The 24,642-nt window shown below is 41.9% G+C and overlaps 1 protein-coding gene across 2 annotated transcripts; it reads left to right on the plus strand.

Moving 5' to 3' along the window:
- The first annotated feature begins 5,498 nt into the window (after positions 1-5,498).
- Positions 5,499-23,426, plus strand: RAMAC (RNA guanine-7 methyltransferase activating subunit). 2 transcript variants are annotated; one of them, XM_070762683.1, is made up of 4 exons: positions 5,499-5,615; positions 7,448-7,594; positions 15,828-16,004; positions 22,018-23,426. In XM_070762683.1, the coding sequence occupies exons 2-4, from the start codon at positions 7,458-7,460 to the stop codon at positions 22,217-22,219; spliced, it is 516 nt and encodes a 171-aa protein (XP_070618784.1). In that variant the 5' UTR covers positions 5,499-5,615; positions 7,448-7,457; the 3' UTR covers positions 22,220-23,426. The 2 variants fall into 2 exon arrangements, with proteins under 2 accessions (XP_070618784.1, XP_070618785.1); XM_070762684.1 differs by having other exon boundaries at positions 5,520-5,611.
- Positions 23,427-24,642: the final 1,216 nt, after the last annotated feature.

The following is a 24,642-nucleotide window of genomic DNA, read 5'->3' on the forward strand; positions in this document are numbered from 1 at the left end:
CTGTTGTGAGCCGCCCCGAGTCTGCGGAGAGGGGCGGCATACAAATCTAAATAAATAAATAAATAAAATAAATAAATAAATAAATTCTATTCTTAAATTGCATTACAGTTTACTGAACCAATTTCAACATGTGTCCATATGTTAAATGACGCCATCATTTAATGAACTCTGATTTATCAAAGGAAAGCCATTTGGTAGGAGTAATATAATATGCCAAGATGGAAACAGGGAGATCATATTATAATTTAACTGTGGAAACTCAGTAGTTTGCCAACATAGGAAAATATTCTTTAAGAGGCCTTCAGATTTCTCAAGCCTATATATTATCCAGAATGTTTTGATAGACAAAGCAACAAACTGGAGAAGAACAAAATAGAATATGTAAAGGAAAAACAACACTCTGCAATTTCGGAAGAAGCCAGCCTCATTTCCAAGCTAATTAAATAACAAAATCATTTCATTCCGCAAAGTATTTTTATTTCTTCGCATACGCCTGTAATTTGGGTATTTTGAAATCTCAGCCTCTTGTCACTCAAATCCCCATGCCTGAGAAAAATTGCAGACATCTGCTTAAAATATCCGTCTCTCTGTCATCAGAGATTCATAATCCAAACTCATGTAATGAACAGAGGCCGATATTTCAAAGCAACTAGACAGTTTAACATTTTAATGCTTCCTTTTCCAATTCTGGTGGACATCATCGGGCGCACTGGCAAAGCCTCGGTACTGCAAATTGAAATGCTACAGATTAATTTTTAATACCGATTCATTAATTATCTTTAGCCGTTTACGTCGCAGCCCTGAGCATGTGTCTGAGGGTGACGTACGTTATCCATGACAATAATAAATCTATAAAGCCCACATAATAAAAACAAAGCAGAAAAAAAACCAGATTCCAGAAGAATGATGGACAAACCTAGAGCTGTCCAAAGACAAAACTCACTCCAGATCAAATGCTTGGAAAAAGCAACAACAACAGATCTTTCATGCTTTCCAAAACAGTCACTCAAGGCCAGGACTAAATAAAGCCTGGGATGATGTTGTTCCAGGCCATGATAAAAATGAGAGAGAAGGTCTAATTCCTGGGTCCAGCCAGATGACATCACCAAACAGCAAGTCCCAAAGTTTGATCTTTGATCCTGCCGGATCAAAACTTCAATCCTGTTGGATGGGGTAGATCTAGAACTAAGACGCCTTAAACAAGATCTAAGTATTGCCCACAAGATCATATGCTGCAACGTCCTGCCTGTCGGCGACTACTTCAGCTTCAACCACAACAACACAAGAGCACACAACAGATTTAAACTTAATATTAACTGCTCCAAACTTGACTGTAAAAAATATGACTTCAGTAACCGAGTTGTAGAAGCGTGGAACTCATTACCGGACTCCATAGTGTCATCCCCAAACCCCCAACACTTTACCCTTATGTTATCCACAGTTGACCTATCCAGATTCCTAAGAGGTCAGTAAGGGGCGAGTACAAGTGCACTAGAGTGCCTTCCGTCCCCTGTCCTATTGCTCCTATACCTTTCTTCTATTCTTATATCTCTTCTTCTATTCTTTCATTGATATGTTCTATTACTATATCTTCTTTTCTATTCTTTCATAGATATATTTTACTATAAGTATCTCCTCTATAACCTTCATCATGTATTTTACTATGTGTATGTATATACCAAGACCGTCATACCTGTACCCGTGGAAATCTACGAAAACACACACACACACACACACACACATATATATATATATATATACAGTATATATATATATATATATATATATATATACACACACATACACACACACACACACACACACACACAAAACCCTCATTGTGTATTGGACAAAATAAATAAAAAATAAATACCTCTACTGAAGGTAGATTGTATTACAAAGTGAGCCATGAAGTGCTTTGTAGTTCCAAGGAAAAGGACCTCAAATTGCACCCCGATGTGCGCTAATACAGCTTGCAGATGACATTATGTGGATGTACCTTGGCATTTCAACATAACACATTGCTGCACATGTAATTGCATGCACTATTGTATTCTGGATCAGTTGGTTGCCAAGGGGAGTTTCCTGTAAAGATCACTGCAGTAATCCAAGCACAAGACGTCTATGACATGAGTGACTACATGCAAGGGGCAATTGCTGAAATCACCCCTTCGAGAACTAGGAAATGCAGTTTATTTACTTATTTATTTATTGGATTTGTATGCCGCCCCTCTCCGTGAACTCGGGGCGGCTAACAACAGTGATAAAAACAGCATGTGACAATCCAATACTAAAAACAGCTAAAAAGCCTTGTTATAAAACCAATCATACATACAAACATGTCATGCATAAATTGTAGAAGCCTAGGGGGAAAGAATATCTCAGTTCCCCCATGCCTGACGGCAGAGGTGGGTTTTAAGGAGCTTACGAAAGGCAAGGAGGGTGGGGGCTATTCTAATCTCTGGGGGGAGTTGGTTCCAGAGGGCCGGGGCCGCCACAGAGAAGGCTCTTCCCCTGGGTCCCGCCAAACGGCATTGTTTAGTTGACTCTGTGGGACCTAACTGGTTGCTGGGATTCCATGTCTAAATAGAATAGAATAGGATTACAGAGTTGGAAGGGACCTTGGAGGTCCTCTAGTCTAGTCCAACCCCTTGCTCGAGCATAACAAGCCAAACAAGTGGCTGTCCAGGGTCATATATAAAGATTATATTATGTCTATCCTGTATACAGTATATTGTGTTCTTGTCTCTCCCTCTTCCTTTCCCCCCTCTCCCTTCCTCTCCCTCTTCAACTGTCTCCCAGCCTCTCGCTCCCTCCCTCCCCCTTTCTCCCCCTTCCTTTCCAACTGTCCCTCCCTCCCTCTATCTCACACACACACACAATGCCATTGTCTGTTTTAATTTTTTTTTGCTATTGGGTTGAGGATAAGTTAGTTCGATTTTTGTTCACCCAGTAGGAAAGTAATGTTCACCCAATTCTTTAAATACGTCCAAGTCCATCTGGTATGTACTTGGCTCAGCTTTCCCGTTGCTTTGTCCATCTGTTTTAAATGTACTTCCAAAATGCCTCACGACTTTCCCCCTTATACACACAGTCAACATCGGTTACCTTCAACCTGTCATTTTCCAGATATGTCTGGACAGTAACGCCGAGAAATTGTTGTTCCAAAATATGGTAAAGACATCATCTTAAAGACAGTTGTTCTCAATGTGGTGGGGGAAATTACATGAATTTGGCTCATGTATTTCCAGGTCCAGAATGAGATTCTAGATGGATTTTTTTTCCTATCCTGCTTTTATTATATTTTTTATAAATAATACAAGCTGGTGAACAACTTCCTCCTTCCATCCCATCATATCTAGCTATATTTCTTATGCCTATTGATGGATAATTTGTCTCAGTGCCAAGATTCCAAGAATTCCCTTTTTTCAATTTGATTTTATCATGACATAACTGACATCAGTTACACCAAGATAAAATCAAGTCAAAAAAATGTACCCAAACCTACAAGAATAAAAATATTGCAACCTGGAGTGATCTGATTTAGAGTTCTTGATCAACTATTGGGTCATTCTTTGTCGAGTGGACCAGGTGTCCACTTGACTGATTTTTGCAGCCTTATTTGAAAAGAAACCAAAACCAAAACAACAAAAATGATAGAAAAAAATGGGCTGTTTCTAATGAAATAAAAATGAAGGTGATTGAAGGTGAGAAAACAGAAAGCTTTTTCACCACCTTCAATCCTCTTCATTAGAAAGAGCATGTTTTTTCTATCGCTCTCTGTTTTCTCACCTTCAATCAACTTCATTTTTATTTCATTAGAAAGAGCATGATTTTTCCTATCATATATGTTGTTTTTGTGATGGTTTCTTTTCAAATAAGGCTTCAATTTCACTTGGTTCACTTGACAAAGAATGACCCTATTAGGTTCTCCATGTTTGCTAGTTGAAAGCACTATGCGGGGAACCGATATGCCAAATTAATAATGCTGACCCCAGTGGAAAATAATTATAAGGGAGGAAACAGGTACTATTCAGAAAGCAGAGGGAAGAATTATACTATTATCAAAAAGTTCATCCATCTCTAAAAAAAACCAAAGGTTCGAGAAATGCATTTTTTAAAATGTCTGCTCTTCAACATAAAAACAACTTTAAAAAAACCCACAGGCAGTTAACATTTAAAGGTCAGGACTAAGAAGGGCTCTTCTAATAGGCATTGTTTCAGTCCATCACTGACTGGGAATTTTTTGTTTGTGTTTGAAAGTGTCTCTTTAAAAGATATTGCATCACTCCTAGACTCCGCACATAATTTCACTTGTGTGATGAACAATATCGATTCCAGACAGAGCTACCTGGTAAGAACACTGAATCCTAAAAGCTATTCTGGGTTCTAACTTAATACAGGTCGTCCACAATTTACAACAGGTCATTTAGTGACCAAAGTTAGAATGGTACTGAAAAAGGGAACTTGTGACCATCAGTTCACGACCGTTGCAGCATCCCGAAAGGTCACATGACTAAAATTAATCATATTTATGATGGTGGAATTGGCCGCTTTGGCAACATTCTAGCAAGTGAAATCAACCAAAAAGCCAAATTTACTTAGCAATGGTATTACTACTATCCCCTCCCCAAAAAAGATATTCCCTGATAAGCACAATCAGGTTTTTGAGTGCATGGGAATAAAGCCAAGTGATTACCATATTTTTTTGGAGCATAAAATGTATTCCTCCCCCCCCAAAAGAGGCTGAAAATTTGGGTGTGTCTTATACTATCATTTGTCCTTTGGGGGGCTATTGAAATAATGTGAAAGAATCCAAGCACCTATTTGAAAACTTATCTTTTTCGGTAAGCCACTCCCACTCAGTCACATGACCTTTAAGCCATTTTTCCCAATCATCAAGCCATCCCTACCTGGTCACATGACCATCAAGCCACACCCACACAATAAGCCAGGCCCACAGTGTGGTAGTAAATTTTTTTGCAGCCCTTCACTGTCTATACTACCAATACATACTTGACAAAATAAAATAAAACATTTTTTCAAAAAAACATTACAGTTAGGAAAGCAATTCCTATCAGTTTTAGAAGCTAACTGCTCAGTGGGCTGAGGCAGAGGTAGGCAAAGTTGGCTCTTCTACGACATGTGGACTTCAACTCCCAGAATTCCTGAGCTGGAATGATTGACTCAGGAATTCTGGGAGTTGAAGTCCACAAGTCATAGAAAGAGCCAACTTTGCCTACCTCTGGGCGAAGGAATTCACTTCTCAACTGCCTAAAATAGAAACTGCCTAAATAGGTACACCTAATTCCAACTCTCCGCTGGAACTGAGACTTATAAACCTTCCAGTTTCAACGAAAGAAAAAGAAACCCCAACAAGACGGAATGCAACAACCACCAACGACAAACCACCCGAATGAAAAACGCTCTTGTGAGGCGAGTCGGCCTTTTATAGAGCGCCGAAGGCACGCCCACCGCGTCTTGGGACCGCCCTCAGGGAGGGCGGGGCGAAACGGAACCGGAAGTCCGGGAACGAACGGGCGGAAGTGAGGGAGGGAGGTGGCGCCCGGCATTGGACCGAAGGCGAGGGGCATCTCTTCTGCCTCGCTTTGTGGGTAATAAGACGCAATGATGACGATAAGAATAATAAGAGTGATAATTGCTTATTTTAAAGTAGGGGCGAGGGGGCTTTAAAAAACGGCTTTCCGGGCCTTCCCTGGCGTCTCCTCTCCCCCCCCCTCTTTCCTGGATTGTTTTGGTTTTTGCGTGCCAAGGAGCTAGTCCTCTGGATGCTGCAAAGTTTCTGCAGCTCCCGCCACCCCCAGGAGCGTTTGGAGTGGGAAGAGCAGGGTGGAAGCGGGATCTGGCTTAGACCAAATCAAGAGGGAGGCGGTGATGACTGGTATAATTGTGTGGTAATAGATAGAATTCTTTATTGGCCAAGTGTGATTGGTTACACAAGGAATTTGTCTTGGTGCAGATGCTCTCAGTGTACATAAAAGAAAAAGATACAGGGTGAGGTGCCACACTTAATGATTGTCATAGGGGGTCAAATAAGCAATGAAGAAACAATCAATATTAATAAAAATCTTAAGGATACAAGCAACAAGTTACATTCATACAGTCCGAAGTGGGAGGAAATGGGTGATAGGAACGATGAGAAAAAAACTAGTAGAAATAGAAGTGCAGACCTATTTCAATTATTTGTTTAGCAGAGTGATGACGTTCGGGGAAAAAACTGTTCTTGTGTTTAGTTGTCTTGGTGTGCAGGGCTCTGTAGCAACGTTTTGAGGGTAGGAGTTGAAACAGTTTATGTCCAGGATGCGAGGGGTCAGTAAATATTTTCCCCGCCCTCTTTTTGACTCGTGCAGTATACAGGTCCTCAATGGAAGGCAGGTTGGCAGCAATTGTTTTTTCTGCAGTTCTGATGATTCTCTAAAGTCTGTGTCGGTCTTGCAGAACCAAACCAGACAGTTGCAGATGCCAATCTTGATGGTGCCACCTATAAAAAGTTTATAATAATTTTCTTTAAATGCAACCGACTTTATTATTTTGCAGTTTGTAAATTTTGAGCCCGATTCTGTTCCATTTCTCTGCTTTGATTCATATATTTTTTTCTTGGGGTTGACTTACTTTTACTTTTGTTGGACAGCTGTGACAATTTGATAATTTACCTTCTACAATATCTCTTTAAGATTATCCTAATATCTCCTTGCAACAATGTGTCTGAAGATGAGATACAAGGATAGTTTAAAACAGTGTTTTTCAACCAGTGTGCCACGGCACACTAGTGTGCCGCGAGACATGGTCAGGTGTGCCGCGAAGCTCAGAGAGAGAAAGCAAGAGAAAGAGAGAGAGAAAGCAAGAGAAAGAAAGAGAGAGAGAGAAAGAAAGAAAGCAAGAGAGAGAAAGAGCGAGCGAGAAAGAGAACAAGAGAGAGAAAGAGAAAGAGAGAAAGGGAGAGAGAGAAAGCAAGAGAGAGAGAAAGAGAGGGAGGGAAGGAGAGAGAGAGAAAGACATAGAGGGAGGTAGGGAAGGAGAGAGAAAGAGAGAAAAAAAGAGAGGAAGGAAGAGAAAGAAAGAGGGATGGATGGCTGGAGAGAGAGAAAGAAAGAGGAAGGAAGCCCCGCTCAATGTGCCCCAGGGTTTCGTAAATGTAAAAAATGTGCCGCGGCTCAAAAAAGATTGAAAATCACTGGTTTAAAAAGACTGTACAGTTTTGCTCTTTTTTGAAACAAAATAATGTGTTCCATTAGTTATTCTTTCAGTGCATGTTTTATATGTTCATAGTTCTTAAAGGACTGCTATCACTTAATATACAAAAGAAGCTTAGGTTGAACCGGTTTTGTATGGTCAGATTGTCGACAATATCAAATTTAACATTTACACAGGTGTTATGTTTTCAGGAAATAACAGAGGGTGGGGTTTTCTTTTTATATATTTTCAGGAATTCCAGAATGGCTTCCACCACTGACGTGCTTCAGAATTATCAAAATATATTTGCTTCTCGATATACTACAGAGGATAAGGAATACCAAAAATACCTCCAGTGTTCTGCCAATCCACCTCCTATAATTGAAGACTGGATAAACAGGTCTGCATGTTACACTTTCCTTATCTTAAATTTTGTCCAATGACTGCGGGGAGTGTTAATTATGCAGTGTAGGCCATAAAGGCAAAGCCCCAAACCGAGATAGCAGATTGCAGAACAAGCCATAAAGCCTAAATATAGCTAGCTTCACAGTAGTTAAGGCCCATTTATCTTAAATGACTGTGTTTGTATGTTTCAGGATTAGAAATATTTGTTTTTGTGCATACCATCCTAAAAAAAAACTTTAAAAGCTCAACATGCAAATTCTTTCTACATTTTACTGATAAAAAATGTGGTTATGTACTTTTACCTCTATTAATAGTTTACAGATGTGGTGTGACGAGAATTTATAAAAGTTTATCTGCCCCATGTTATTCTGTTTGTTCAACTGCAGAAAAACAAGAGACCAAATATGTGTAAGATTAGAGAGACAATTTCCAGTAATTGAATTGGCTACCCCACAGTATATGTTACATCCTGACCTGTGTAATTGGTATAATAACAACTTGATTTATTTATAGTGCCTCAATATGTTTACCACAGTGGCTATTGCTTTCCTGTCCATGTTTATACATTTCAGTTACTTTTTTTAAAAAAATCATTTTATTGGTAAGATGCTCTCCACATGCAGTCGTTTTAAAAAAATGGGTTTCCATGCAGGAAAATTGAAAAACCTTTATATAAATGGTAATGTTAATAAAACTGTAAAACAGATGTAGATGTTTAGATAGATAGATAGATAGATAGATAGATAGATAGATAGATAGATAGATAGATAGATAGATAGATAGATAGATTTTTATTGGCTACGTGTGATTGGACACACAAGGAATTTGTCTTGGTGCATATGCTCTCAGCGTACATAAAATAAAATATACATTTGTCAAGAATCATGTGGTACAACACTTAATGATTGTCATAGGGGTCAAATAAGCAATGAAGAAGCAATATTAATAAAAATCTTAGGATATAAGCAACAGGTTACAGTCATACAGTCAACATGGGAGGAAATGGGTGAAAGGAATGATGAGAAAAACTAGTAGAATAGAAGTGCAGATTTAGTAGAAAGTCTGACAGTGTTGAGGGAATTATTTGTTTAGTAGAGTGATGGCGTTCGGGAAAAAAACCTGTTCTTGTGTCTAGTTGTCTTGGTGTGCAGTGCTCTGTAGCGACGTTTTGAGGGTAGGAGTTGAAACAATTTGTGTCCAGGATGTGAGGGGTCAGTAAATATTTTCCCCGCCCTCTTTATGACTCGTGCAGTATACCGGTCCTCAATGGAAGGCAGGTTGGCAGCAATTGTTTTTTCTGCAGTTCTGATTATCCTCTGAAGTCTGTGTCGATCCTGTTGGGTTGCAGCACCAAACCAGACAGTTATAGAAGTGCAGATGACAGACTCAATGATTCCTCTGTAGAACTGTATCAGCAGCTCCTTGGGCAGTTTGTGCTTCCTGAGCTGGCGCAGAAAGAACATTCTTTGTTGTGCTTTTTTGATGATGTTTTTGATGTTAGGTGACCATTTTAGGTCTTGAGATATGATAGAACCTAGAAATTTGAAGGTCTCTACTGTTGATACTGTGTTGTCTAGTATTGTGAGAGGTGGAAGGGTTTCTCCTAAAGTCTACCACCATTTCTACGGTTTTGAGTGTGTGCAGTTCTAAATTGTTCTGGTCACACCACAAGGATAGTTGTTCAACTTCCCGTCTGTATGCGGATTCATCATTGTCTCGAATGAGTCCGATCACTGTTGTATCATCTGCAAACTTCAGTAGTTTAACAGATGGATCGTTTGAGATGCAGTCATTAGTGTATAGAGAGATATATAAATGGTAATGTTAATAAAACTGTAAAACAGATGTAGATGTTTATGGATGCCCTATGGCTTATTTATCCATAGTTTTTGAATAAACTAATATAGTCTAGCTTTGCAAACAGATTAATGGTTTAAGATCGAGATAGCTAAGTTCACACAATATATGGGCACAACAAGCAACATTAGCCTGTTGGTGCAAGGGTCAAGGCAGCAGGTTAGAAAGCAAGAGACTGTGAGTTCTAATCCAACTGGGTGACTTTGGACCCAGTCCTTCCCTCTCTCCCTCTGTCTCTCTCAGCCCCACAAACCCCACAGGGTTGTTGTTTGGGGAAAAATAGGAGGAAGAAAGTGTATTGGATATGTTTGCCAACTTGTTTGTAAAAATAATAAAGGTGAGATATAAATGAATACACGAATGCCATAAATATATCTGCATGAATACCAACAACCAAAATGTAGCAATAAAAGAGAAGATTTGTAACTCAGGGTTGAAATGTGGGGTCTTTGGTGTTCTTTTTTTTTTTTTTGCAGACATTTCTTTATCCAACTAGGTAACAACATCAGTACTACCCTGTTTCCCCGAAAAAAAGTCACCCCCAAAAGTAAGACATAGGGGAGGTTTCGTAGAATTGCCTAATATAAGGCATCCCCCGAAAGCCAGACGTAGAAGACATTTCGTTTCACAGCATTCCCGATCAGAACATATACAGTGATCCCTCGATTAGCGCGGGGGTTACGTTCCAAGACCTCCCGCGCTAATCGATTTCCGCATTATAGTGGTGCGGAAGTAAAAACACCATCTGCGCATGCGCGCCATTTTTTTCATGGCCGCACATGCACAGATGGTGGAGTTTGCGTGTGGGCGGCGGGGAAGACCAAGGGAAGGTTCCTTCGGCCGCCCAACAGCTGATCTGCTCCGCAGCGCGGAAGCAGCGAGGAGCCGAAGATGGGGTTTCCCCGTTGCCCAGGCAAAGGGGAAACCCCATCTTCGGCTCCTCGCTGCTGCCGCGCTGCGGAGCGGATCAGGTGTTGGGCGGCTGAAGGAACCTTCCCTGGGTCTTCCCGCCGCCCAGGCAAAGGGGAAACCCCAAGATCGCTTGCCGCTTGCCGTATTGCAGCTTGGAGCCTTGCTTCGCCTCCTTCGCTGCAATACGGCAAGCGGCAAGCGATCTCGGGGTTTCCCCTTTGCCTGGGCGGCGCTGGGGCCATGCGGAGCCGCTCATCTAGGGGGGCGTGGACCGGCAAGGTGCCCTCCGTTCTCTCTCTTTCTCTCCCTGTTACCGGTGTGGGGCAGTAGCTACGTTCACTCCTTTGTCCTCCTCGCCGCTGACACAGCCCTTCCCGGCAGAGCCCTCCCCAACAGCTCCCGCCGCCAGCGCAAAAAAGAAAAGAAAAAAAAATCCCCAAAAGAGGCAGGCACAAAGCGGGGGCACAAGGGGAGCTGCCCGGCAGAGGTTGCTTTTTTTCTTCTCGTGGGCAAGTGGAGGGGGGGAGAGAGAAGGGAGGAAGAGAGTGTGAGAGAGGAAGAAAGAGAGAGAGAAATGATAGAAAAAAGGGGAGAAAAAAAGAGAAATGAGAAAATGATTGAAGCAGAGAATGACAGGAAAGAAAGAGAAAGAGACAGAGAAGTGACTCTTGGTGATGATGTATGACGTCATCGGGTGGGAAAAACCGTGGTATAGCAAAAAAAAACGTGGAGTATTTTTTAATTAATATTTTTTGAAAAACCGTGTTGTAGCGTTTCGCACTAATCGAGACCGTGCTAATCGAGGGATCACTGTATTAGGTCCCACAGAGTTGGCCTTCTCCGGTCCCCATCGACTAAACAATGCCGTCTGGCGTGACCTAGGGGAAGAGCCTTCTCTGTGGCGGCCCCGACCCTCTGGAATCAAGTCCCCCCAGAGATTAGAACTGTCCCCACCCTCCTTGCCTTTCAAAAGCTCCTGAAGACCCACCTATGTTGCCAGGCATTGGGAAATTAATATACCCCTAGCTACTATGGTTTTATGTATTGTCTGTTAGGTTGTGTGATTGTTTTTCTTTTTTATAGTAAGGGCTTTAAATTGTTTTTAACATTAGATTTGTACATGTTGTATGTTTATGTTTATGTTTGTTTATGTTCATTTAGATTTGTATGCCGCCCCTCTCCGCAGACTCGGGGCGGCTCACAACAAAGTGAAAAAACAGTTTACAACAAATCTAAATTTCTACTATTGTTGTTGTGAGCTGCTCCTGGTCCTTGGAGAGGGGTGGCATGCAAATCTAATAAATAATAATAATAATAATAATAATAATAATAATAATTATTATTATTATTATTATTATTATTATTATTATTATTATTATTAAGCACTGCTTTCCATAAATTGCATCCCAAAACGCTGCATCAATCAGATTTAAAACACATCCAACATGCAGCTGCGTGTTTGGATGTGTTTTTGCTGCAGCAGGATACAGGATACAATTCATTGGAAAAAAATAAGACATCCCCTGAAAATAAGACGCTGTCTTATTTTGGGGAAAACAGGATAGTAAAGAGCGAATTTTGCTGTCAGGTTATATACTGGTGTCTTGACTGGCTGTCTATCCCCACCCACACAGACAGGAAAGATTCGATTCAATTCAATTCAATTTATTAGATTTGTATGCCGCCCCTCTCCGAAGACTCGGGGCGGCTCACAACAATGATAAAAAACAATATTATAATGGCACAAATCTAATATTAAAAATAACTAAATACCCTATCATAATTAAAAAACAAACAGCACATATATACCAAACATAAATTATAATGAGCCTGGGGGAAAGATGTCTCAAATCCCCCATGCCTGGCGGTATAGGTGGGTCTTAAGTAGTTTACAAAAGGCAATGAGGGTGGAGGCAGTTCTAATCTCCAGGGGGAGTTGATTCCAGAGGGCTGGGGCCGCCACAGAGAAGGCTTTTACCCTGGGGCCCACCAGACGACATTGTTTAGTCGACGGGACCCGGAGAAGGCCAACTCTGTGGGACCTTATCGGCCGCTGGGATTCTATACTATAAACTAACAGCAAACAATACTCTTTCCGATGATTGATTGATTGATTTATTGGATTTATATGCCGCCCCTCTCCGCAATCTGTTACCCAGTTCAGGTAGTGAAATGTTTGCAAGAAGACAAGCAAGCTCAGAGACCACCAAGGACCCCTCAGCCAAAATGTATTTGAAATGTATTAACTCACCCTTGGGAATTTATCGTGAGGATGAATTTACAAGATTGCAAAAGGCTAAAAACAGCCGAGTGATCAAACCCACATTTTAGAAATAACCTAGAGGTTGCAACCTTGTTGGTCACAAACTGGGATAGTAACCTTGTTTTCTAGGAAAATCTTTCATGTAGCAGTTATATCGCCTGCCCACAATCGCTAAAAATCCTCTCCACATTGTTGAAAGCTGCAGAAGATTAAATGTCAAACATGTCACCGACTCCCTGTGACTCGAAGTACAGAAATACATTTTAGATTATGTGGGGTTATTTTTTTCCCCCCTGTTCCAGTTCTACGTTGAATCAATCAGGCTTTCAAACGACTGAAACCCCGTGACTGCTTGCCAAACCTAGTTTATCTCAGCCAGAGCAAAACTGTATACTGCATATTAGTTGTAAGAAAAGCAGATGAAATACAGTGGTATCTCTACTTACGAACTTAATTCGTTCCGTGACCAGGTTCTTAAGTAGAAAAGTTTGTAAGAAGAAGCAATTTTTCCCCATAGGAATCAATGTAAAAGCAAATAATGTGTGTGATTGGGGAAACCACAGAGAGGGTGGAGGCCCTGTTTCCTTCCTGAAGATTCCTAGAGAGGCCCCACGGAGGCTTCTCCTCTTCTTTTCTGGGCCTGTTTCCTCCCAGGAGATTCCAAGAGAGACCCCACAGAGGCTTCTCCCCGCCTTTTCTGGGCCTGTTTCCTCCCAGGAGATTTCTACAGAGGCCCCACGGAGGCTTCTCCCCACCTTTTCTAAGCCTGTTTCCTCCCAGGAGAGTCCTAGAGAGGCCCCACGGAGGCTTCTCCCTGCCTTTTCTGGGCCTGTTTCCTCCCAGGAGATTCCTAGAGAGGCCCCACGGAGGCTTCTCCCTGCCTTTTCTGGCCCTGTTTCCTCCCAGGAGATTCCTACAGAGGCCCCACGGAGGCTTCTCCCCGCCTTTTCTAAGCCTGTTTCCTCCCAGGAGATTCCTACCGAGGCCCCACGGAGGCTTCTCCCCGCCTTTTCTAAGCCTGTTTCCTTCCACGAGATTCCTAGAGAGGCCCCACGGAGGCTTCTCCCTGCCTTTTCCGGCTCTGTTTCCTCCCAGGAGATTCCTAGAGAGGCAACACAGAGGCTTCTCCCAACCTTTTACAGTTTCGGAGGCTGGGGTTTGCAAGTGGAAAATGGTTCTTGAGAAGAGGCAAAAAAAATCTTGAACACCCGATTCTCATCTAGAAAAGTTCGTAAGTAGAGGCATTTGTACTGTAGGTAGAGGTACCACTGCACCAGAAAAATTTATAGAGCTACTGTAAATGGCTGGAGAGCTTAATTCATCCTGATGGATCAGAGATTGCACTGTTTTACTCTGTGATTTTAGAAGTTTATTCAGCTTTAAAACGAGCTGGTTAGCTAAGTCTAAGGGAGCCATTTTCCTCAGCTGAATACAGGTCGTCCTCGACTTACAACAGTTCGCTTAGTGTCCGTTCAAAGGTACAACAGCACTGAAAAAAATGACTTATGGCCACTTATCACACTTAATGACGGTTGCCACATCTCCATAGTCACATGAATTACATTCGGGGTGCTTAAACATCTGACTCACCTGTATGACGGATGTAGTGTACCGAGTGTGTGTGTTTGTCACTCAGGGCGTCCAGCAAACCTAAAAATCAGGGAATTATCAGGCAAATCGGTAGTTCAGGAAATGTCAGGGAATTATCAGGGAATTCGTGAAAAAAACCTGGAATAAATCAGGAGAAAAAAACCCCAAACTCTATTAAAATGTTTAAAAGTGAGAGAAATATCATGTAAAAAAACCAACAACGGATTGCGCTGCCTGGCAGAGTCAAGTAAAAATGAGCATAACTGTGGCAACAACTTGCTTCCTCAGCTACCGAGATTTCTCCACGGCTTAGCCGTTTGGAATGAGGACATCTACGACTGCGCCTTAACTAGATCGCAAGTGACAGGGAAATGTCAGGGAAATATCAGGGAATTTCAAAATGCTTTCCCCCTGAACATCCTGCCATCCCTTTTGCGACCTTTTGACAAGCAAAGTCCATGGGGAAACCAGGATCATTTAACAACCACGTTATTCATTTTAACAACCACAGTTATTCCCTTAACAAATGGGTCATTGAACAAACGCCTCAATAGCAACATACATTTTGGAACTCTGTCGTGGTCGTACCGAATGCATATTTATTGATTGCGTTTGTGTCCCCTTCTTCCATAAAAATACCTCCTTTTTTTAAAAAAAAAAAAGTTTTATTTATTAAGTTTTACAAAAAATAAAGAAAAGGTGTATACACCACAATATCTTTCTTTTTTTACAGACCTTACCCGTTTCATCATTTCCTTATATTTCCATTTTTTACATTTTATCTATTTACATTTCTATATCAATCAGTTTGTATTTACCTTTGCAAATAGTTTGTTCCATTTTATTATATATGGGTCTACCTTTGAAAAGTGTTCGGAAACTTTAGATCGTGCAGAATGCAGCTGCGAGAGCAGTCATGGGCTTCCCTAGGTATGCCCATGTTTCACCATCACTCCGCAGTCTGCATTGGCTGCCGATCAGTTTCCGGTCACAATTCAAAGTGTTGATTATGACCTTTAAAGCCCTTCATAGCACTCGACCAGAATATCTCCGAGACCGCCTTCTGCCGCACGAATCCCAGCGACCGATTAGGTCCCACAGAGTGGGCCTCCTCCGGGTCCCGTCAACTAAACAATGTCGGTTGGCGGGCCCCAGGGGGAGAGCCTTCTCTGTGGTGGCACCGACTCTCTGGAACCAACTCCCCCCGGAGATCAGAACTGCCCCTACTCTTCCTGCCTTCCGTAAACTCCTCAAAACCCACCTTTGCCGTCAGGCATGGGGGAACTAAACATCTCCCCCTGGGCACATTTAATTTATACATGGTATGCCTGTGTGTGTGTCTGTTAGTATATGGGGTTTTTTAAATCTTTAAATATTTTAATTAATTGAATTATTTATGATTTGTTTTACACTTGTTGTGAGCCGCCCCGAGTCTTCGGAGAGGGGCGGCATACAAATCCAAATAATAAATAAATAAATATTTATCTGTTTATCAGATTAAAACAAATACTTCCTTTTATTACAAAGGACATCTTGTAGTTTTGTCGGTAACTTTAACGCCTTAACTTTTAGAGACGTTTCATGAGATCCTTTTTGAAATTTTCAGTGACCCGAGTGCCCCATCTGTGTCGGAGATCCTCCTGAATTACCAAAATAAGTTTGCCCATCGATTCAGTTCCGAAGATGAGGAGTACCAGAAGTACGTTCAACGCCCCGCTGATCCACCTCCCTTAGTAGAAGACTGGAGAAATAGATCGGGGGGTAACCAGCGATACAGAGATCGGTATAAACACCTGCTTTTTTCTTTTTCTCTTTTTTTAAAAGATCTTTTTATTGTATTGTATTTAAAGATCTTTTTATTTATTGTATTCTAAAGATGGGGGGGAAATGTGGACGCTGTACAGGTAGTCCTTGACTTACAACTGCAACTGAGCCCAAGACTTTTGTGGCTGAGTGAGATGATCGTTCAGCAAATGCTGGGAATGGCGGAAAAAACGGCCCAACCAGAAGTTTGTTTTTGAACTTCCGATTGGCCTGTTGGGCCGTTTTTTGCCGTCTCCAGGCTGTAAAAACACTATGACGCAGTATATAAATCTACCATATTTTTCGGAGTATAAGGCGCACCCTAGTTTTGGGGGAGGAAAATAGGGAGAAGAATCTGGCTAGTGTCCTTAGCCAGCACATTATTTTATCCCCTGGTGAGGGCTTTAAAAAAACTTTATTCGGAGAGAGTAACAATGAAAGAGCTTGCAAGCCAGTAAGAGCTGGGAACATCGTTAGCCACCTGGAAAGAAACATTCGGAGCAAGTAGAGCAATGGGGGAAAAAAAACTTGCAAAGACTTAGGGCTTGGAAAACATTCTTTGCAGAGAGTAGCAATGAAAGAGCTTGCAAGCTGGTAAGAGCTGGGAACATTGTTAGCACCTGGTTAGGGCTGGAAAGAAACTTATTTGGAGCAAGTTAGAGCAATGCGAAAAAAACCCTGCAAAGACTTAGGGCTTGAAAAAACATTCTTTGCAGAGAGAAACAATGAAAGAGCCTGCACGGTGAGAGCTGGAAAGATTGTTAGCAGCTAGTTTGGGCTGGCGGGGGGGGGGAAGCTACGTTCAGAGTATAAGACACATCCAAATTATCAGCCTCTTTTAGGGAGGAAAAAGGTGCATCTTCTATTCTGAAAAATACAGTAAATGCTCTTCCTTCCTTCCTTCCTTCCTTCCTTCCTTCCTTCCTTCCTTCCTTCCTTCCTTCCTTCCTTCCTGTTAGCGACCGGTTAGGTCCCACAGAGTCGGCCTTCTTCGGGTCCCGTCGACTAAACAATGTCGTCTGGCGGGACCCAGAGGAAGAGCCTTCTCTGTGGTGGCTCCGACCCTCTGGAACCAGCTCCCCCTGGAGATTAGGATTGCCCCCACCCTCCCTGCCTTTCGTAAACTCCTTAAAACCCACCTCTGCCGTCAGGCATGGGGGAACTAAAACATCTCCCCCTTGCCCATGTTGTTTTGCCGTTTGATTGATAGTGTGGCTGTTTTTTATATATATTGGGATTGTTTTATGAATTTCTTAACTTAAAATTGTAATTGGATTGGTGGGCATTGGATTTTGTCACTATGTACTGTTTTTACTATTGTTGTGAGTTGCCCCGAGTCTGCGGAGAGGGGCGGCATATAAATCCAATAAATCTAATCTAATCTTCCTTCCTTCCTTCCTTCCTTCCTTCCTTCCTTCCTTCCTTCCTTCCTTCCTTCCTTCCTTCCTTCCTTCCTTCCTTCCATCCATCCATCCATCCATCCATCCATCCATCCCTCTTTTCCATCAACTCCCTAAAAAAAAAACACCAAATGGATGTATTTCTGATTCTCTCATCGAGAACAATTGCTTTCCTGTAGAAAACTGCTCTATTGTGCTTACACCATCAAATGGATAGTTTAGATCAGAGGTCCCCAACCGCCGGTCCGCGGACCAGGACCGGGCCGTTGGGGGTTTTCAGCCGGTCCGCGGCGCCACTGCCCTCCCGGCAGAGAACATTATGCAGGATGGGGTGGGGCGTCGGGCGGTGACGCAGCCCTCCACACTTCTCCACAGGGCGGGGAGAATCAGGAGGCTCCTTTGGCGGCTGGGGGCTGCCTGGCTTTGTGATTTTGGCTGGGGGGGGAGTTAGGAAGGTCCTACTTCTCCCCCCCCCAGCCAAAAATTCAAAGCCTATCTGCTGGATATGGGCGACGAGTGGGACAGAGCGGCGCGGAAGCCTCTTGCAGCAGCTGCCACAGCCACCGGCTTCGGCGCCGCTCGTCCCGCCCATCGCCCGTATCCAGCAGAAGCTGCTGCCCGAGTGCTCTTGGCCGGCGGGATTCAAAGTGCTGGGGTGGGGGGTGTCCTGACAGCCCCCCCACCCCAGTGCTTCGCCTCCCGCTGGGACACCCCCCACCCCAGCACTTTAAATCCCGCCGGCCAAGAGCACTCGGGCAGCAGCTTCTGCCAGACACGGGCAATGAGCGGGACGAGCGGCGCCGAAGCCGGTGGCTGTGGCAGCTGCTGCAAGAGGCTTCCGCGCCGCTCTGTCCCACTCATCGCCCGTATCTAGCAGATAGGCTTTGAATTTTTGGCTGGGGGGGGGGAGAAGTAGGACCTTCCTAACTCCCCCCCCAGCCAAAATCACAAAGCCAGGCAGCCCCCAGCCGCCAAAGGAGCCTCCTGATTCTCCCCGCCCTGTGGAGAAGTGTGGAGGGCTGCGTCACTAAGCTCCACCCCTCCATAACCCCACCCCCATATGACCAAAGCCCCCCCCCCCCCCCCCCACCGGGCCGTGGAAAACTCGTCTAACTTAAAGCCGGTCCCTGGTGCTAAAAAGGTTGGGGACCTCTGGTTTAGATTGATATGAAGAAGTTAGGTGTTGGCTTCTTTCTAGTGGGTGCCACCACCCCATCCAGTAGGAGCGTAGATGATGTCAGCCAAGAACCAGGTCTTCGGAACAACTTGTTTCTGGGCTTTGTCTCTCTAGAGCAAGGGCGGACAAGGCGTGGTGGCCCTTCAGAAGTCGATAGCGTTTTATATAATTTTTGTCTGTTAGCCCGCCTAGCTTTTCTTGCGAAGAGAGCCGAGACGTTGGGAAGATCTAACAAGTTGGGATCTGCCGGAGTTAACGCACCAACCCTGCCCAGCGACTCCTCCCGAGCTTGTTTGAATTTAACTGACTTTTCTGCCTGTCCCAGAGGCCAAGAACATAAAATAATAGGGTTGGAAAGGATTAGATAGAAATGTAGAAACACAGAAGATTGATGGTAGAAAAAGACCTCCTGGCCCATCTAGTCTGATATTATTTCCTGTATTTTATCTTGGGATGGATATATGTTTATCCCAGGCATGTTTAAACTCAGCGACTGTGGATTTACCAACCACGTCTGCTGGAAGTTTGTTCCAAGCATCTACTTACTCTTTCAGTAAAACAATATTTTCTCATGTTGCTTTTGCTCTTTCCCCCAACTAACTTCAGATTGTGTCCCCTTGTTCTTGTGTTCACTTTCCTATTAAAAGCACTTCCCTCCTTAACCTTATTTAACCCTTTAACATATTTAAATGTTTCGATCATGTCCCCCCTCTTCCTTCTGTCCTCCAGACTATGCAGATTCAGTTCATTAAGTCTTCCTGATACGTTTTATGCTTAAGACCGTCCACCATTCTTGTAGCCCGTCTTTGGACCTGTTCAATTTTGTCAATATATTTTATCTTAGGATGGGTCTATGTTTATCCCAGGCATGTTTAAACTCAGTGACTGTGGATTTAGCAACCACGTCTGCTGGAAGTTTGTTCCAAGCATCTACTACTCTTTCAGTAAAATAATATTGTTGCTTCCGATCTTTCCCCCAACTAACCTCAGACGGTGCCCCCTTGTTCTTGGGTTCACTTTCCTATTAAAAGCACTTCCCTCCTGAACCTTATTTAACCCTTTAATATATTTAAAGGTTTCGATTAGATTATTAGATTATTTATTAGAGTTGGAAGGGACCTTGTAAGTCTAACCCCCCCGCTCAAGCAGGAGTCTACACCATTTTGGACAAAGGTCAATCCAATCTCCCTTTGAAAGTCTTAAGCGTTTTAGCTCCCTCAAAGTGCAGGCAGCTAAGCTGTTCTACTGTTTGATCCTTCTCACCATCAGAAAGTTCCTCCTTATTTCCAGGTTGAATCTCTCCTTGGTCAACTTCCATCCATTGGGGGGACATGATCGAAACATTTAAATATATTAAAGGGTTAAATAAGGTTCAGGAGGGAAGTGTTTTTAATAGGAGAGTGAACACAAGAACAAGGGGACACAATCTGAAGTTAGTTGGGGGAAAGATCAAAAGCAACGTGAGAAAATATTATTTTACTGAAAGAGTAAGTAGATCCTTGGAACAAACTTCCAGCAGACATGGTTGGTCAATCCACAGTAACTGAATTTAAACATGCCTGGGATAAACATAGATCCATCCTAAGATAAAATACAAAAAATAGTATAAGGGCAGACTAGATGGACCATGAGGTCTTTTTCTGCCATCAGTCTTCTATGTTTCTATTGTTCCTGGCCTGGCCTTCTGGTGCTTTGGAAAACAGCCTGACCCTTTCCTCTCTGTGGCAGCCCCTCAAGTATTGGAGGATTGCTATCATGTCTCCCCTGGTCCTTCTCTTCTCCAACTGGCCATGCCCAGTTCCTGCAACCGCTCTTCGTATGTTTTAGTTTGCAGTTCCTTCACCATCCTGGTTGCTCTCCTCTGAACTTTGGAGGCAAAAACATTGGAGGCCTTCCAGTGCAATCATCTCCCCAAAGCAGGAGTTCCTATAGCCTCCCAGACAAATCACCATCCCATCTCTTTTCGGGAACTTCCAGTGTTGGAGAATTCACAGCTTCGGGAGACAAGTTGTAATCCACTGATGGATTGTTCCAACTGTCAGGAAATTTCTCCTTAGTTCTAGCTTGGATTTCTCTTTGATGGTCTTCTACACGTTACTTCTTGCCCGACTCCTCAGGTGCTTTGCAGAATCCGTTGACTCCCTCTTCTTTGTGACAGCCCTTCAAGTCCTGAAAGACTGTTATCATATCACCCCCAGTCCTTCTCTTTGTTAGACTGGAACACACCTAATCATCCTATATGGTTTAGCCTCCAGGCTCCTTATCAGAACCAGGAAAAATAAGTTTTGTCCTGCCACTACTTGTGCTAATTCCCCACTTTATCATTTCCTTCCTTTTAAAACTTAAATCTTCTCTGGGTGGGGAGGACTAGAAACACCACCCCACCTTAATTCCAGTTGGGAGAAATAAGAATGATAGAACTTACCCAGAGCAGAGGTCTTCAAACTTGGCATCTTTAAATCTTATGGACTTCAAGAACAAGGGGGCACAATCTGAGGTTAGTTGGGGGAAAGATCAGGAGCAACATAAGAAAATATTATTTGACTGAAAGAGTAGACAACTAGACACAAGAACAGTTTTTTTCCGAACGCGATCACTCTACTAAACAAATAATTCCCTCAACACTGTCAGACTTTCTACTAAATCTGCACTTCTATTCTACTAGTTTTTCTCATCATTCCTATCACCCATTTCCTCCCATGTTGACTGTATGACTGTAACTTGTTGCTTATATCCTAAGATTTTTATTAATATTGCTTCTTCATTGCTTATTTGACCCCTATGACAATCATTAAGTGTTGTACCACATGATTCTTGACAAATGTATATTTTATTTTATGTACGCTGAGAGCATATGCACCAAGACAAATTCCTTGTGTGTCCAATCACACTTGGCCAATAAAAATTCTATTCTATTCTATTCTGAAAGAGTAGTAGATGCTTGGAACAAACTTCCAGTCTGGAGGACAGAAGGAAAAGGGGGGACACGATCGAAACATTTAAATATGTTAAAGGGTTAAATAAGGTTCAGGAGGGAAGTGTTTTTAATAGGAAAGTGAACACAAGAACAAGGAGGCACAATCTGAAGTTAGTTGGGGGAAAGATCAAAAGGAACATGAGAAAATATTATTTGACTGAAAGAGTAGTAGATCCTTGGAACAAACTTTCAGCAAACGTGGTTGGTAGATCCACAGGAACTGAATTGAAACGTGCCTGGATCCATCCTAAGATAAAATACAGGAAATAGTATAAGGGCAGACTAGATGGACCAGGAGGTCCTTTTTCTGCCGCCAAATCTTCTATGTTTCTATACCTTCTTTCTTCGAAATGGATGCTGTCGGCTGGGATAACGCCAGGGTTGTGTAATGAAAATAAATCTTGTCTTTTAATGTGCCGTTGTTTTCTTATTTTCACAGATACAGAGACAGCCGGCAATTCCGGAACAGGGGACACCGCTACGACCACCCAGGAGGCTACAGGTCTGAGCAGTGGCACGAGAAAGGCTACAGCCCTAACTACCAGCAGCACCAACACCGGCAGCCGTCCTACCCACAACACGGCTGGCCGCAGCGCAGCTACGGATCCTATTTCCAGGAGCCGCGGTACGGCCGCTACTAGCACGGCCAGCCGCCCTCCTGGCCTTCCGGTGTAACCGAAGAGCAGCGGCAGAGTTCCAAAGGGAACCTTCGTTTTTATTGTGTTTCAAACGTTCATACATTGCGTAGAAATCTTTTGTGTGTTTATATGCAATATGTTTAACCCAGGAGACGGTGACAATGGAGGGGAACAGCTAAGCTGTCAATTTGTCACTCCTGTAGGGTTTTTTTTTTTTTGATTGACGTCTTGTAATTTGCTGAGAAAGAAACGGGGCCGTCCAACTTTGGTCTACAGGAGCCGATCTTCTCCTTTTTTCTTTTCTTTTTTTTAAAAGTCTTTTTTTTAAGTCTTTTTTTCTTTTAAATTTTATTACAAATACATTTTATTTATAAACAAAACACATACAAGACAGACTAAACATTTTTAAAAATGGATAATATCTGACGCGCCTGTAATACAATTCTGGCAATTCTTCTTTCCTATTACACAAATCTTATTTACGTAATATACACCGAAATCTTCGCAGTGATCTTAATCAGGTATACCTTTTTCTTTATTCCCTTTTATATCCAAAACTCTCAACTTTACTTTCCAAGTTTTCTACCACTTATTGGTTCTCTTTTTCTTTTATTTTTCCTTTTTCCCAACCAATTATAAAACTTGTCCCAACAGTTAATAAATTCTTCCTCGTCTATCTTTTATTTCCTTAGTAAAACTGTCCAATTTCTGCACATGATGTCATTTTTTTTTTGATAGTATCTTCTTCCGTGGGTATAGTTTCATTTTTCCAGTGTTGTGCAATCACTATCTTTGCTGCTGTCGTTATGTGGAGAGTTAAATACAATTGGCCTTTGTCAAAGTATCTCATGGGCTTTACCTAGCAAACATAATTCAGGCTTCTTTTATACTTTTCTCTCTAATATATCTCTCTAACCATGCCTGAATTGTTCCCCAATATCTCTTGACTCATGCAAGTGCTGTTACCAATGAGGAATATCAGAAATATGTCATGATAGAGAAACATACTTAGTTGCATTTGTGGGTTTTTATTTTATTTTTCTTAATGCACAAGCTTGTTCTTGTGTTTATCTGTGCAGGGTGATTAGCCTTCCAGTTTTTAATTTGCAAGCGATTAAGCTCAGATGTCTCACAAACAGGGAGATGATTGTAAAACGTGCTGCGTCGAAAGCCTGTTTTGTTTTTTGCATTAAAGCAAAATTAATTCTAATTAAATGGCGTCCCGTTGTATCTGTGCTCGTATTTCAGCAAAGTGGGCCATTATACATGGAATAAGACGCAATGAAGGGCTGGATTTTATTTTTTTATTCAACATATAACCACCACCTGTTCCGCTCAGTGGAATTATCGAAGCCACTACGGAATGGAATAGAATAGAATATGGAATGGAATAGAAAAGAATAAGGAATGGAATAGAATAAGGAATGGGATAGGATAGAATAGAATAAGGAATAGAATAGAATAAGGAATGGAATAGAATAAGGAATGGGATAGGATAGAATAAAATAAGGAATAGAATAGAATAAGGAATGGGATAGGATAGGATAGAATAGAATAAGGAATAGAATAAGGAATGGGATAGAATAGAATAAAGAATGGAATTGAATAAAATAGAATAAGGAATGGGATAGAATAGAATAAGGAATGGAATAGAATAGAATATGGAATGGAATGGAATAGAATAAGGAATGTAATAGAATAGAATATGGAATGGAATAGAATGAGGAATGGAATAGAATAGAAAATGGAATGGAATAGAATAAGGAATGGAATAGAATAAGGAATGGAATAGAATAGAATATGAAATGGAATAGAATAGAATATGGAATGGAATAGAATATGGAATGGAATAGAATGAGGAATGGAATAGAATAGAATATGGAATGGAATGGAATAGAATAAGGAATGGAATGGAATAGAATAAGGAATGGAATAGAATAGAATATGGAATGGAATAGAATAAGGAATGGAATGGAATAGAATAAGGAATGGAATAAAATAGAATATGGAATGGAATGGAATACAATAAGGAATGGAATAGAATAGAATATGGAATGGAATAGAATAAGGAATGGAATGGAATAGAATAAGGAATGGAATAAAATAGAATATGGAATGGAATGGAATACAATAAGGAATGGAATAGAATAGAATATGGAATGGAATAGAATATGGAATGGAATAGAATAAGGAATGGGATAGGATAGAATAGAATAAGGAATAGAATAGAATAAGGAATGGAATTGAATAAAATAGAAGGAATGGAATAGAATAGAATAAAGAATATAATAAGGAATGGAATAGAATAGAATAAGGAATAGAATAGAATAAGGAATGGAATAGAATAGGATAAGGAATGGAATGGAATACTGAGGGGAGGGAGAAAAAAAAGTATTGGCTCCATCTGTTGCAGTAGAATAAAGCAT

Source organism: Erythrolamprus reginae, chromosome 10, assembly GCF_031021105.1.
Source record: "Erythrolamprus reginae isolate rEryReg1 chromosome 10, rEryReg1.hap1, whole genome shotgun sequence".
Lineage (NCBI taxonomy): Eukaryota > Metazoa > Chordata > Lepidosauria > Squamata > Dipsadidae > Erythrolamprus > Erythrolamprus reginae.

Coding starts and splice junctions, on each gene's coding strand:
- RAMAC (XM_070762683.1), top strand. CDS start 7,458: ATGGCTTCCACCACTGACGTGCTTCAGAATTATCAAAATATATTTGCT. Junction 7,595..15,827: donor ATTGAAGACTGGATAAACAG/GTCTGCATGTTA, acceptor TGAAATTTTCAG/TGACCCGAGTGCCCCATCTG. Junction 16,005..22,017: donor AACCAGCGATACAGAGATCG/GTATAAACACCT, acceptor TTATTTTCACAG/ATACAGAGACAGCCGGCAAT.